The sequence below is a fragment of the Melanotaenia boesemani genome, chromosome 24 (assembly GCF_017639745.1).
Source record: "Melanotaenia boesemani isolate fMelBoe1 chromosome 24, fMelBoe1.pri, whole genome shotgun sequence".
NCBI lineage: Eukaryota > Metazoa > Chordata > Actinopteri > Atheriniformes > Melanotaeniidae > Melanotaenia > Melanotaenia boesemani.
The window spans coordinates 679,916-696,459 of NC_055705.1; the positions used below are offsets into that span (position 1 = coordinate 679,916).

At 37.1% G+C, this 16,544-nt stretch overlaps 1 protein-coding gene across 2 annotated transcripts in view; it reads left to right on the forward strand.

Annotated features, from left to right (window-relative positions):
• Window positions 1-16,544, forward strand: part of dmd (dystrophin) — a 267,266-nt gene that overhangs the window by 81,686 nt on the left and 169,036 nt on the right. For both annotated transcript variants that reach the window (XM_041978350.1, XM_041978351.1), the window contains exon 2: window positions 9,433-9,494. In XM_041978350.1, the coding sequence (XP_041834284.1) occupies window positions 9,433-9,494 (62 nt within the window). The remainder of the gene's footprint in view (window positions 1-9,432; window positions 9,495-16,544) is intronic.

The following is a 16,544-nucleotide window of genomic DNA, read 5'->3' on the forward strand; positions in this document are numbered from 1 at the left end:
GATTAAATATTCAGCTTCTATAGACTGGTTTACACTGGGATTAAATATTCAGCTTCTGCAGACTGGTTTATACTGGGATTAAATTTTCAGCTTCTATAGACTGGTTTATACTGGGATTAAATATTCAGCTTCTATAGACTGGTTTATACTGGGATTAAATATTCAGCTTCTATAGGCTGGTTTATACTGGGATTAAATATTCAGCTTCTATAGGCTGGTTTATATTGGGATTACATATTCAGCTTCTATAGACTGGTTTATACTGGGATTCAATATTCAGCTTCTATAGGCTGGTTTATACTGGGATTAAATATTCAGCTTCTATAGGCTGGTTTATATTGGGATTAAATATTCAGCTTCTATAGACTGGTTTACACTGGGATTAAATATTCAGCTTCTACAGACTGGTTTATACTGGGATTAAATATTCAGCTTCTATAGACTGGTTTACACTGGGATTAAATATTCAGCTTCTATAGACTGGTTTATACTGGGATTAAATATTCAGCTTCTACAGACTGCTTTATACTGGGATTAAATATTCAGCTTCTACAGACTGGTTTATATTGGGATTAAATATTCAGCTTCTATACACTGGTTTATACTGGGATTAAATATTCAGCTTCTATAGACTGGTTTATACTGAGATTAAATATTCAGCTTCTATAGACTGGTTTATACTGGGATTAAATATTCAGCTTCTACAGACTGGTTTATACTGGGAGTAAATATTCAGCTTCTATAGACTGGTTTATACTGAGATTAAATATTCAGCTTCTTTAGACTGGTTTATACTGGGATTAAATTTTCAGCTTCTATAGACTGGTTTATACTGGGATTAAATATTCAGCTTCTACAGACTGGTTTATACTGGGATTAAATATTCAGCTTCTACAGACTGGTTTATACTGGGATTAAATATTCAGCTTCTACAGACTGGTTTATACTGAGATTAAATATTCAGCTTCTATAGACTGGTTTATACTGGGATTAAATATTCAGCTTCTACAGACTGGTTTATACTGGGATTAAATATTCAGCTTCTATAGACTGGTTTATACTGGGATTAAATATTCAGCTTCTATAGACTGGTTTATACTGGGATTAAATATTCAGCTTCTATAGACTGGTTTATACTGGGATTAAATATTCAGCTTCTATAGCCTGGTTTATACTGGGATTAAATATTCAGCTTCTATAGACTGGTTTATACTGGGATTAAATATTCAGCTTCTATAGACTGGTTTATACTGGGATTAAATATTCAGCTTCTACAGACTGGTTTATACTGGGATTAAATATTCAGCTTCTACAGACTGGTTTATACTGGGATTAAATATTCAGCTTCTACAGACTGGTTTATACTGGGAGTAAATATTCAGCTTCTATAGACTGGTTTATACTGGGATTAAATATTCAGCTTCTACAGACTGGTTTATACTGGGATTAAATATTCAGCTTCTATAGACTGGTTTATACTGGGATTAAATATTCAGCTTCTATAGACTGGTTTATACTGGGATTAAATATTCAGCTTCTATAGACTGGTTTATACCGGGATTAAATATTCAGCTTCTATAGACTGGTTTATACTGGGATTAAATATTCAGCTTCTATAGACTGGTTTATACTGGAATTAAATATTCAGCTTCTATAGACTGGTTTATACTGGGATTAAATATTCAGCTTCTATAGACTGGTTTATATTGGGATTAAATATTCAGCTTCTATAGACTGGTTTATACTGGGATTAAATATTCAGCTTCTTCAGACTGGTTTATACTGGGATTAAATATTCAGCTTCTACAGACTGGTTTATACTGGGATTAAATATTCAGCTTCTACAGACTGGTTTATACTGGGATTAAATATTCAGCTTCTATAGACTGGTTTACACTGGGATTAAATATTCAGCTTCTATAGACTGGTTTATACTGGGATTAAATATTCAGCTTCTACAGACTGGTTTATACTGGGATTAAATATTCAGCTTCTATAGACTGGTTTATATTGGGATTAAATATTCAGCTTCTATAGACTGGTTTATACTGAGATTAAATATTCAGCTTCTACAGACTGGTTTATACTGGGATTAAATATTCAGCTTCTATAGACTGGTTTATACTGGGATTAAATATTCAGCTTCTATAGACTGGTTTACACTGGGATTAAATATTCAGCTTCTATAGACTGATTTATACTGGGATTAAATATTCAGCTTCTATAGACTGGTTTACACTGGGATTAAATATTCAGCTTCTATAGACTGGTTTATACTGGGATTAAATATTCAGCTTCTATAGACTGGTTTATACTGGGATTAAATATTCAGCTTCTATGGACTGGTGTATGCTGGGATTAAATATTCAGCTTCTATAGACTGGTTTATACTGAGATTAAATATTCAGCTTCTACAGACTGGTTTATACTGGGATTAAATATTCAGCTTCTATAGACTGGTTTACACTGGGATTAAATATTCAGCTTCTGCAGACTGGTTTATACTGGGATTAAATTTTCAGCTTCTATAGACTGGTTTATACTGGGATTAAATATTCAGCTTCTATAGACTGGTTTATACTGGGATTAAATATTCAGCTTCTATAGGCTGGTTTATACTGGGATTAAATATTCAGCTTCTATAGGCTGGTTTATATTGGGATTACATATTCAGCTTCTATAGACTGGTTTATACTGGGATTAAATATTCAGCTTCTATAGGCTGGTTTATACTGGGATTAAATATTCAGCTTCTATAGGCTGGTTTATATTGGGATTAAATATTCAGCTTCTATAGACTGGTTTACACTGGGATTAAATATTCAGCTTCTACAGACTGGTTTATACTGGGATTAAATATTCAGCTTCTATAGACTGGTTTATACTGGGATTAAATATTCAGCTTCTATAGACTGGTTTATACTGGGATTAAATATTCAGCTTCTATAGGCTGGTTTATACTGGGATTAAATATTCAGCTTCTATAGACTGGTTTATACTGGGATTAAATATTCAGCTTCTATAGACTGGTTTATACTGGGATTAAATATTCAGCTTCTATAGACTGGTTTATACTGGGATTAAATATTCAGCTTCTACAGACTGGTTTACACTGGGATTAAATATTCAGCTTCTACAGACTGGTTTATACTGGGATTAAATATTCAGCTTCTATAGACTGGTTTGTACTGGGATTAAATATTCAGCTTCTACGGACTGGTTTATACTGGGATTAAATATTCAGCTTCTACGGACTGGTTTACACTGGGATTAAATATTCAGCTTCTACGGACTGGTTTACACTGGGATTAAATATTCAGCTTCTACAGACTGGTTTATACTGGGATTAAATATTCAGCTTCTATAGACTGGTTTACACTGGGATTAAATATTCAGCTTCTATAGACTGGTTTATACTGGGATTAAATATTCAGTTTCTACAGACTGCTTTATACTGGGATTAAATATTCAGCTTCTACAGACTGGTTTATACTGGGATTAAATATTCAGCTTCTATAGACTGGTTCATATTGGGATTAAATATTCAGCTTCTATAGACTGGTTTATACTGAGATTAAATATTCAGCTTCTACAGACTGGTTTATACTGGGATTAAATATTCAGCTTCTATAGACTGGTTTACACTGGGATTAAATATTCAGCTTCTATAGACTGGTTTATACTGGGATTAAATATTCAGCTTCTACAGACTGGTTTATACTGGGATTAAATATTCAGCTTCTATAGACTGGTTTATATTGGGATTAAATATTCAGCTTCTATAGACTGGTTTATACTGAGATTAAATATTCAGCTTCTACAGACTGGTTTATACTGGGATTAAATATTCAGCTTCTATAGACTGGTTTATACTGGGATTAAATATTCAGCTTCTATAGACTGGTTTACACTGGGATTAAATATTCAGCTTCTATAGACTGATTTATACTGGGATTAAATATTCAGCTTCTATAGACTGGTTTACACTGGGATTAAATATTCAGCTTCTATAGACTGGTTTATACTGGGATTAAATATTCAGCTTCTATAGACTGGTTTATACTGGGATTAAATATTCAGCTTCTATGGACTGGTGTATGCTGGGATTAAATATTCAGCTTCTATAGACTGGTTTATACTGAGATTAAATATTCAGCTTCTACAGACTGGTTTATACTGGGATTAAATATTCAGCTTCTATAGACTGGTTTACACTGGGATTAAATATTCAGCTTCTGCAGACTGGTTTATACTGGGATTAAATTTTCAGCTTCTATAGACTGGTTTATACTGGGATTAAATATTCAGCTTCTATAGACTGGTTTATACTGGGATTAAATATTCAGCTTCTATAGGCTGGTTTATACTGGGATTAAATATTCAGCTTTTATAGGCTGGTTTATATTGGGATTACATATTCAGCTTCTATAGACTGGTTTATACTGGGATTAAATATTCAGCTTCTATAGGCTGGTTTATACTGGGATTAAATATTCAGCTTCTATAGGCTGGTTTATATTGGGATTAAATATTCAGCTTCTATAGACTGGTTTACACTGGGATTAAATATTCAGCTTCTACAGACTGGTTTATACTGGGATTAAATATTCAGCTTCTATAGACTGGTTTACACTGGGATTAAATATTCAGCTTCTATAGACTGGTTTATACTGGGATTAAATATTCAGCTTCTACAGACTGCTTTATACTGGGATTAAATATTCAGCTTCTACAGACTGGTTTATACTGGGATTAAATATTCAGCTTCTACAGACTGGTTTATACTGGGATTAAATATTCAGCTTCTATAGACTGGTTTATACTGGGATTAAATATTCAGCTTCTATACACTGGTTTATACTGGGATTAAATATTCAGCTTCTATAGACTGGTTTATATTGGGATTAAATATTCAGCTTCTATACACTGGTTTATACTGGGATTAAATATTCAGCTTCTACAGACTGGTTTATACTGGGATTAAATATTCAGCTTCTATAGACTGGTTTATACTGAGATTAAATATTCAGCTTCTACAGACTGGTTTATACTGGGATTAAATATTCAGCTTCTATAGACTGGTTTACACTGGGATTAAATATTCAGCTTCTATAGACTGGTTTATACTGGGATTAAATATTCAGCTTCTACAGACTGGTTTATACTGGGATTAAATATTCAGCTTCTATAGACTGGTTTATATTGGGATTAAATATTCAGCTTCTATAGACTGGTTTATACTGAGATTAAATATTCAGCTTCTACAGACTGGTTTATACTGGGATTAAATATTCAGCTTCTATAGACTGGTTTATACTGGGATTAAATATTCAGCTTCTACAGACTGGTTTACACTGGGATTAAATATTCAGCTTCTATAGACTGATTTATACTGGGATTAAATATTCAGCTTCTACAGACTGGTTTATACTGGGATTAAATATTCAGCTTCTATAGACTGGTTTACACTGGGATTAAATATTCAGCTTCTATAGACTGGTTTATACTGGGATTAAATATTCAGCTTCTATAGACTGGTTTATACTGGGATTAAATATTCAGCTTCTATGGACTGGTGTATGCTGGGATTAAATATTCAGCTTCTATAGACTGGTTTACACTGGGATTAAATATTCAGCTTCTATAGACTGGTTTATACTGGGATTAAATATTCAGCTTCTATAGACTGGTTTATACTGGGATTAAATATTCAGCTTCTATAGACTAGTTTATACTGGGATTAAATATTCAGCTTCTATAGACTGGTTTATACTGGGATTAAATATTCAGCTTCTATAGACTGGTTTATACTGGGATTAAATATTCAGCTTCTATAGACTAGTTTATACTGGGATTAAATATTCAGCTTCTATAGACTGGTTTATACTGGGATTAAATATTCAGCTTCTATAGACTAGTTTATACTGGGATTAAATATTCAGCTTCTATAGACTGGTTTATACTGGGATTAAATATTCAGCTTCTATAGACTAGTTTATATTGGGATTAAATATTCAGCTTCTATAGACTGGTTTATACTGGGATTAAATATTCAGCTTCTATAGACTGGTTTATACTGGGATTAAATATTCAGCTTCTATAGAGTAGTTTATACTGGGATTAAATATTCAGCTTCTATAGAGTGGTTTATACTGGGATTAAATATTCAGCTTCTATAGACTGGTTTATACTGGGATTAAATATTCAGCTTCTACAGACTAGTTTATATTGGGATTAAATATTCAGCTTCTATAGACTAGTTTATATTGGGATTAAATATTCAGCTTCTATAGACTAGTTTATATTGGGATTAAATATTCAGCTTCTATAGACTGGTTTATACTGGGATTAAATATTCAGCTTCTATAGACTGGTTTATACTGGGATTAAATATTCAGCTTCTACAGACTAGTTTATATTGGGATTAAATATTCAGCTTCTATAGACTGGTTTATACTGGGATTAAATATTCAGCTTCTACAGACTGGTTTATACTGGGATTAAATATTCAGCTTCTATAGACTAGTTTATACTGGGATTAAATATTCAGCTTCTATAGACTGGTTTATACTGGGATTAAATATTCAGCTTCTACAGACTGGTTTACACTGGGATTAAATATTCAGCTTCTATAGACTGGTTTATACTGGGATTAAATATTCAGCTTCTACAGACTGGTTTATACTGGGATTAAATATTCAGCTTCTATAGACTGGTTTATACTGGGATTAAATATTCAGCTTCTACAGACTAGTTTATACTGGGATTAAATATTCAGCTTCTATAGACTGGTTTATACTGGGATTAAATATTCAGCTTCTATAGACTGGTTTATACTGGGATTAAATATTCAGCTTCTATAGACTGGTTTATATTGGGATTAAATATTCAGCTTCTATAGACTGGTTTATACTGGGATTAAATATTCAGCTTCTATAGACTGGTTTATACTGGGATTAAATATTCAGCTTCTATAGACTGGTTTATACTGGGATTAAATATTCAGCTTCTATAGACTGGTTTATACTGGGATTAAATATTCAGCTTCTATAGACTGGTTTATACTGGGATTAAATATTCAGCTTTTACTGACTGGTTTATACTGGGATTAAATATTCAGCTACTACAGACTGGTTTATACTGGGATTAAATATTCAGCTTCTATAGACTGGTTTATACTGGGATTAAATATTCAGCTTCTACAGACTGGTTTATACTGGGATTAAATATTCAGCTTCTATAGACTGGTTTATACTGGGATTAAATATTCAGCTTCTACAGACTAGTTTATACTGGGATTAAATATTCAGCTTCTATAGACTAGTTTATACTGGGATTAAATATTCAGCTTCTATAGACTGGTTTATACTGGGATTAAATATTCAGCTTCTACAGACTGGTTTACACTGGGATTAAATATTCAGCTTCTATAGACTGGTTTATACTGGGATTAAATATTCAGCTTCTACAGACTGGTTTATACTGGGATTAAATATTCAGCTTCTATAGACTGGTTTATACTGGGATTAAATATTCAGCTTCTATAGACTAGTTTATACTGGGATTAAATATTCAGCTTCTATAGACTGGTTTATACTGGGATTAAATATTCAGCTTCTATAGACTGGTTTATACTGGGATTAAATATTCAGCTTCTATAGACTGGTTTATATTGGGATTAAATATTCAGCTTCTATAGACTGGTTTATACTGGGATTAAATATTCAGCTTCTATAGACTGGTTTATACTGGGATTAAATATTCAGCTTCTATAGACTGGTTTATACTGGGATTAAATATTCAGCTTCTATAGACTGGTTTATACTGGGATTAAATATTCAGCTTCTATAGACTGGTTTATACTGGGATTAAATATTCAGCTTTTACAGACTGGTTTATACTGGGATTAAATATTCAGCTACTACAGACTGGTTTATACTGGGATTAAATATTCAGCTTCTACAGACTGGTTTATACTGGGCGTCTTTAATAAGCACTACTGAACTTTGGCCGATTTCATGACTGAGGTGCTCCATACGATGGCTAGGGCATCCAGCTCGCATCCTACCTGTACTCTGAGCTCTGTCCAGCCAATAAAAGTCAGTCCCGCTATTACCCTCAGAATACTGACATTTTCCTGTTGTTGCAATCATTCAGTCCACGCTGCAGCTTTTACTCCTACAGGACAAAAACATGAGGAAATACCTGCTTGAATGGTCTTTTTTTAATGAGGAATTATTAAACTATCTGAGGTAGGAACCAGGCTGAGGTAGGAAATAACTGATAAACCTCAAAGTGGAAAACATTTAAACATTATTTATCTTTTTATTAAGTCACTTTTATTTTTGTGATGTGTTTTTTTCTGACTTGTTTGTCCAAATAAAAGTTCTAGAACTTGGGTCATAAAAGACATTCAGGCCAAATGAATTAGTAAAAAACAAAACAACAATTACATGAAAAACCATATGTCTGCATTAGTTTCTGAAAGCTGAGGGTTCCTGTTTCCTCCAAGGCTGCATGTCTTCAGCATCCTGCAGAAGGTTTTCCAGTTGCTGGAGATGAAGCCACCGGAGCTGCTGCTGCTGGACGCCGGTATTTAGCTCTGGCTGGTCCAGGATCTGCTGTAGCCGCCGTCGCCACGTCTTTAGATTGTTTTTAGTGACATTTATTCCACGTACCATGGAAGGCGAGCTGGTGCTTTAGTTCAGTCTGCCGTTCCAGGTTTCTGTTGATGATGTTGATGTCCGGAGTTGCTTCTTGACACCCGGCTGGCAAAGTTTACACAATGTTCATCAGACAGAATTAGAGTTCGTTCAGTTCACCTTCACCCAAAATATGAGCGCGTTCACAAGCGATCGCTCAATGAGCGCGTTCAGGCACAACGCTGAATCTAATGCAGCTTTATCTGTACTGCACCATTTCACAACATCATCATCTAAAGTCACTGTGTCAGTCTGATTCAATCCAATTCATTATTGTTCAGTTCTAACTCAATTTAAACAATGCCATTATATGATCCCCGTTAGTCCAGTAAATAATAACTAAGTTCATATGGGTTCACTTCATAAAAATAATCACCAAGCTGAGGAAACCAATGAAAAGCGTTGAGTTTTCTCCATTCTGAAATGCATGAGGCCACAGTGAGGAGGAAAACTCCTTCAACACGAAGGAAAAACCTGTTTTGTTTTCTGTTTACAGCAGCCTCTGACTTTCCACCACATCTGTGATAAACATGACAGAGTATTTATCACACCAGCAACACGTCAAGCTGCGTGCAGCGGCTCGGCTTGTGTGATGCTAGCAGTCAGTTAGCCAAGGCCTGATGGATATGGAGCCTGGATTCAGATGTAGAAAGACCAAAAAATTTTTAGTGTGTTAGTGTGTTTCTGTTTCTGTTTTTCCTGATTGGATGTCTTTTGTTTGTCTTTGCAGATGAAAGAGAAGATGTTCAAAAGAAGACTTTCACAAAATGGGTAAACTCACAGTTGGCAAAGGTAAGACATTTTCCTGCTTCCTCCATCTTTAACTGAAGTTTTTACACCTGATGACGTAGTCTGGGATCCTTTCCACCTCCCTCGGAGTTGGTAGTGCAGTCAAGTCTTATACATTTCCCCACAACGGACAAAGTCAGGAGGAGTGAACTCTGCTTTTACTAAATCTACTCAGCCATGAAACTGATCTGACCTATCGCAGTGTGTTTAACAGTGTAGAGGATAATCCACCACGGTGGCTGTTTCCAGAAACAGACACTAGAATGAACGTGATATGATAAATGAGTTTCCCATGGGCTAAGCTGCGATGGACAAACAATTAACCAAATAAAATTATGTTTCACCTTCATTTACATGGGAATCTAAGCAAAAACCCAGCAACCATGAGCAGTTACATCACGGTTTCCACCATACTGGATGGATTTAAAGGATTTCCAGTGCTCTATATTTATAGAGATAAAACGTATTTAGCTCTTCTGTTTGAAAGATTAGATAAAAGATTGTTTGTAAGATTTTAGGGGTGTATCATACTGTATGTCCCGATGTTTTTGGCAGGTAAATAAATCAGCATACTTTTAACACTATCGTTAAAGCTGCACTTTGTAGATCTGATTGGAGGCGTCTGATCAGATGGTCCCATCATCTTCATCATTCTGCACCCACCTCAGTCTCATCACCTCCTTTTACTTCATCTATTTCCTTCTGATACGTAAAGAATGACTGGAGCCAAACAGTTTTTGTTTTTAATTCTAAGAGCATCTTCTTTCTTTCATCCTTTCAACCAAGATGTTTTCTCTCAGAGTGACAATCAGCCTCCAACAAAGCTTATTCCCACCACCCAGATGCTCTCTGGGAAGAGGTCATATGTTTTTCACCTTCCACATCATCTTCATCATCAGCGCTTCCTTTACCATGAATACCCAGTCCTAGTCCCAGTCACCGTCTGTCCTCCTGGAAAACGTGCTGAACTTTCCAGCCTCCTTTTCAAACTGTTGTCATCTGTGTGAATTAGAGGGAATGTCTTCATCCCAGCTTCCATAATTTAGAAGGTGCTGCTTCAGGTGGTGTCATCCATCACATAAATTGTAATCCTGTGAGTCTGAAGAAGCAGAAAATAAACGGTGGACACATTGAGCAGATGAAGTGCTGTAATTATGGTCAAAGTAGCTTATTTTCTGAGCCCAGCTGTGAAGCATCCCACTGCGAATACCCTTGAAAGTACCAATTATTCACTCTGGCTGTCCATTCAAAATACTTACTGAGAGTTAGAAATCCAAGCTTAAGTGGTTAGTGATATGAATAACATAATAAAGACGTTAACTTAGTGGAGAGCGTGAAGTTAAGGGACCTGGTTCACATACAGGATTCCTTCATTAATTCCAGTTGTGTTGAAGGCTGTTTATACAGCACTTTTCTAGTCAGGTTGACCACCCAAAGCATCACATTCACCCACACACCGCTTCCACTGGTGTGTGCTTTTGCTCTAACATACACACCCCGATACACACATCAGAAGGCAATTCGGGGCTCAGTGCCTTGCTCAAGGACACTTCCGCATGTCATCAGGGAAGCCTGGAATCAATCCACCGACTTTCCAGTTGACAGACAGCTGCTCTTCCTCCTGAGCTACAGCCGCACAACATATGTTCATTTGTGTGTGTGTGTGTGTAGGTGGGTGGGTGTGTACCTGAGTGTGTTACATGCTTACATCACTTCTATTTCTAATTTCAAAGTCAATTTGAGGTGTTGTAGAGGTGTGCCGTTGCTATGGTGATGGAGACTGGTGTATTTGGACTACATTTTGTTGCTCGTTTATATGAATAAAGTCACTGAAATGGTCTGATATAGACCACATTATACACTCTCGCCCCCCAAAAAATGGCTACCTGGATTTAACTAAGCTAACAGGTCGGAGCCTCCTATTGGTTCATTCCTGCAGGGTGATGATCTTTCATCTGGAACTCGTTATTTAACCTCAATTGATGCAACGAGCAGCTTCTCATGTCTGAAACAACCATGTAGAAAGACTCATCCTGGTCGTGGAGAAGATGTTAGTCTGGTCCCGAAGGGTCAGATCATCAAGCAGAGAAAACATCTCAGTAGAAGCAGAAACTAGAACCGGGTTCAGAACTGAACAACCATCATTAAAACTGGAAGGATGGTGGGAACCATCGTCTTCCAGGAAGAAATGTGGTCAGAAAAACGCCCTGAATGGTGATCCGTGGTTCAACGTTTGGTGGAACCAGATGGACGTTTCCACATGAGGTCAGCTGATTCCTGAATATCCTGGATGAGCAGGTTATCTTCCCTGATGGCTCAGTGCAGGATTCATGGGGCTCAGACTGTGAAAGAGTGGTTCAGGGAACAGGAAACATCATTTCATACATGGATCGGCCACCAGAGTCCAGACCTGAACCCCGTGGAGGATCTTTGGGATGTGGTGAGAAGGCTTTGCTGTCGAAGCTAAAACAGGTCCAACCTTTTTTCTGCCATTTATGGCTGCATGGAGAATGTCCTTTCATTTCTTTTCCTTATCTTCTTCTACATGATATGCTTAAACTTTTTCTCTTCTTCCATTTTCTTTCAGTCTGCTCTCATTCATTTAATTTCCTCTGTTCAAATCGCTCCTCATTTAATCGTCTTTATTCCCTTAACTTTCCTCATTTCTACACTTTTTTCTCTTCTTCTTACCTAACTTTTCATTATCTTCTTACCTTTTCCACTGATCTCTCTTTTTCTTTCTTCTCTCTCATGTTATCTCTCCCTCTGTACGTTTTGTTAAGCAAACGTCTTTCAAACATGAATGATGGGAGTCTGTGGCCTGGACACCAGAACAGAATCAATGCATTAAATTAGATTTATAACAGGAAGTACAGCTCAGATTTCATTGTGCACATAGAACAATACAGTATATCTAATGTGTGAAAACAGGCATAAATAAACACTTTTAATGTGCACGATAAGCAGCATCTTTTATAGTCTATAAGTAGGTTTTTAAATTTTATATCAGTGGATGCTTTAAGTTATTTTGAAAAAAGAAAAACTGGTCATTTAACTGGTTTTGTTGTACAACATCTTTAAAATGTACAAACACCCCAAAATGTCAAAGTTTTGCTGCACCTCATAGGAATGAGTGTAATCTGCATACTGTACAGACAGGAAATGCAAAAAACTCCAGATGTAAAGAAATGAGGCCAGCTGACACAGTAAAGGACGAAGCTGGACGTACAGAAGCGGTTAATACCAGATCTCTTGTTTAAACCATTATTTAAACCTCCGTTCACGCCAGAACAAGCCTGAGAAAAGACATGGACAGGCCACCTGATGGACGTCCCCGCTCCTGGTCAAGGTCCATTGATGGGACAGAAGACGACAGGGATCCACTTAGTTCTGACTCTACAGAGCTGTGTGATCATTAGGCCATACAGAGACCGGCTGTGTCCACTTTTTCATTTCATTTGAACATCATCAAAATCTGTCATATAATGCAACATTTTAAAACATGTACTAGAAAAAATGAATAAATAAATAAAAAGAAAGGAAGTAAGTTATTATTGCACACCTGGTTAATCCAGTCAGGGTTTGTCCGTTTAGTGAGTCCGTGAGCTGGTGGAGCTACGGTAGTGGAGTAGCTCAAGTCTGTCCTGGTAACCTGGATATTTCATTAATGAAGCATGTCGGGGAACACCACGGTGCAGACTGTTTGTGGGGGGCTGTCGTTACTTTGCTAGTATTGAAGAACAGGACTCAGCCAGAATGCATCATTTGTGGCCAGAAGCTGAAAGCATGACGCTCAGCATGGGGCAAGGCAGGGGTCTCTGGCTTTTTGGTAGATGCATGGAGGGGGTCTTTAAGGAAAATAAGCCGGGAACTACTGCTCTAAATTCAGGTTTTTTACCACCAGCCACTGTGGCAGGTATATTCTTAAAGCTACCAGCCAATACACAGGTTTTTCAGGAAAAATGAGACAGATAATATAATTATACATTTCTTTACTTTTTAAATTAACATTTCTTTTCATTAAAATGCAAAACGAGGTCATCGTGCCCTCAGCGTTTTTTACCTGTGTTGGTGGTTGTTGTCTTTAGGCTGTCTGGGTGATTCTGGGCAGGTTCATGGTCTCACTGGTCTCCTTTCTTTTCTCAAACCATTTACCAGCTACAGCCTCATTTATGATGTTTGCTCTATATGTTACTTAAGCCTCATTTACACTCTCTGTACGTACGTAAACATAGATATACATGTCAAACACTGTCAAACATCTACTTACATACTCCCATCCGGGCTTAAAGTTGGCATTGTTGTTAGGCAACACATCCACCAGAGGGCAGTGCAGAGTTCAGTTTCTGACAATGAAAAACACCGACGGTGGCAGAGGTCATGACAATGTACGTTCAGACAGACATAGAAACAGGCAGCGCAGTAGAGGGTCTACGCGGACCTTAAATACCTCTTTATTGTCCCTTGGTCTGGTCTTATATAAGCTATACTGTGCAACACTGCCCCATGGTTTTCTACGCTGTTTGCTACATCTGGGGACGCATCAGCAATCTTTCTGAAAACAGACTGAGAAACATTCATATGCAAATTTAACGTAAAGTATAAATGAGTCTGTGTTTAAATTTCGCTCCTCATTCAGCTGCACTTTGTTCAGGAGAAGGAAATTAGTCCTAATGTACCTTTTCTTATTATAGTTACAGTGAATGGACTTTGAGCTGTTTAAAAACAGTAATTATATACTATCTGTTTTCTGTGTTTAAAATTAAATGGATTCAAGTAAAATGATTTAAGACATGCAAATCTGACCGTAATGAAGCCATCCACACCTTCACTATGATGCCTAGAACATATGTTGTCTAAGGATGAGCCGATCAAAGATGCTCGCTCAGTTAAAACGGGACTAAATGAAAGGATTTACGTGGATCTGGCAGACCAACGGCACGTTGATCAGACAGTTTTTCTTTCTTTATTTTCTTTCTTTTCTCTCTAGATGAAGGTAGTCGCACCTTTTGTGATGAAAAATGAAAATATTTGCACCTTTGAGGGATTTTGTTCTCTTTGTAATTTGTCCACTATAGATCGAGGATTTCTGCAGGTTGAGGGTATGTTTAAGATGCTCGGTGGTATTTCTTATTATTTTATAATTTCAGTCTCATTCCATGACTCAGACTGTAAATGGAAGCCTGAACATTTGCAAGGCTTTCTGAAATAACATGGTCCATGAGACATGGTCTGAACATCTTTTAGGAAAACTAAGATTTGTGAATCTTAAAGAATAAACCTCTTTTAACTACCAGTAGTACTTTAAAACTTTATAAAAGGCTCATTATCCAGATGTTCTTGGAGCCACACAATATCTTCCCATCTGCATCTATCAAGTGTAGATCTCATAAATCTCGCACATTTGCAATAAAGAAATGCCAGAGCAGTTCCAGTCGTCCTCAGATCACTGCAGCATGAAGACTTCAGTCTCTCCTTCTTGTTTAGGGGCGTACGACGAGCCTTCCATGCAAGCCTGACAGCTCAAACCAACCCAGACACTTCAGCTGGACAGTGTCACCAAGCTCAGCCGTTGAACTGGAACTGCTCATCTCTGCTCATGTAAACTAGATTCACAGTAAGAACAAATCCTCCTCAGGGATGGTTGCCCTGAACAGGCTGTGCCCCAGAGAGCTGAAGGCTGGTGAGGGTCCTCTGAGGTATAATGACTGTATTTTGAGATTTATCGTAGTTTCTAAGTAGGCTCATCCTCCCTGTGTCCTATAACTTATGGGAAAGGCCCTTCTGTTACTTTATATTAATTCCTAAAATTATATAAGAAAAGTCAAACTTTTTAATTAAAGCACCAGACATGCTTAATTATTTAAAAATTCATGCCTGTAGAGCAAAGCAGTCAGATAGTTTGGAAAAACAGACAGGATTCCTTAGAGCATTGGTTCCCAACCTGGGGTCTGGGACTCCCCAAGGGGTCCCCCAAAAGAGCACAGGGGGTCCCTGAGGCTTTTGAGTCATTGTGATTAATGTCCACACATTGTCCCCATTTTAATAAATAAAAGTAAGGCTGTATGTTGTTCATTTAACTTTGGACTTATGAAAGGACAGGACCACAATACAGTATTTTTAGGAAAAAAGTCTGGGAACCGCTGCCTTACAGGGACATTTAAGAGAAAAACTACTGATAATTATTCAACCGTTCTTTGAATATTTTTCTTTATAGGATCGTAAACTCAAGCTCAACAAATCCCAACAAACTTTAAAAACTTTAAGAAAACTGATGGGAACGAGACGAGGTCTGCTCTTCGTGTTTTACATCAGACTTGGTAACCTGGACTGGTGTGATCGGCCAGGCTAAACTGGCCTGGAAGCTCTGACTCTCTTGACCATGTGTCGCCACTAAAGATGTGGATGGAGAAGCCAAGCGAAGGCGGCCCAAACAGGAGGCAGCGTGAGTCTATCGTTGTGAAAAGTACTAAGTAGACCACATCAGCACTGCATAACCAGGTCCTCTTGCCCAAATCCAAGCTGTTTGCTCTAATCTCCTCGGTACATACAGACCCACTGCATATGCCAACTGACAGCTTAGCCTTCTGACTAGCGGAAGCAGTTACAAGCATGCAGGAGTGACATATGCATTAATTACAGAAAGGGTCTATTGTGTTAACTCGGAGAAGAACTCTGAACTCTGCACTGCCCTCTGGTGGATGTGTTGGCTAACAGCCGGGCTGATGTGAGGGATAAACGAAAGCGGTGACGTTTGAAACCGATGTAACTGTTTACGTATGTAAAGGGACATAAAAGGGTCTTTACGTGGCAGAGGTTGAACTGGACTTCATTTTCATCTACTTTCTTGTTCCACACAGAAATGTTTTGGTGGTTTTCAAATCTGAAAGGCTGCCATCACTTTATACATAAAACTAGCAATGGCACTGGTACTTCTGCTGTTTTTCTTTTTGTTTTTCTGGCAGGTGGCAAACTGCCTGGTAAATTGTCACCACCATGTGGCAGAAATAACTCATTACTACCAGGTGATGGTTGGAACAAGATCATTACAAA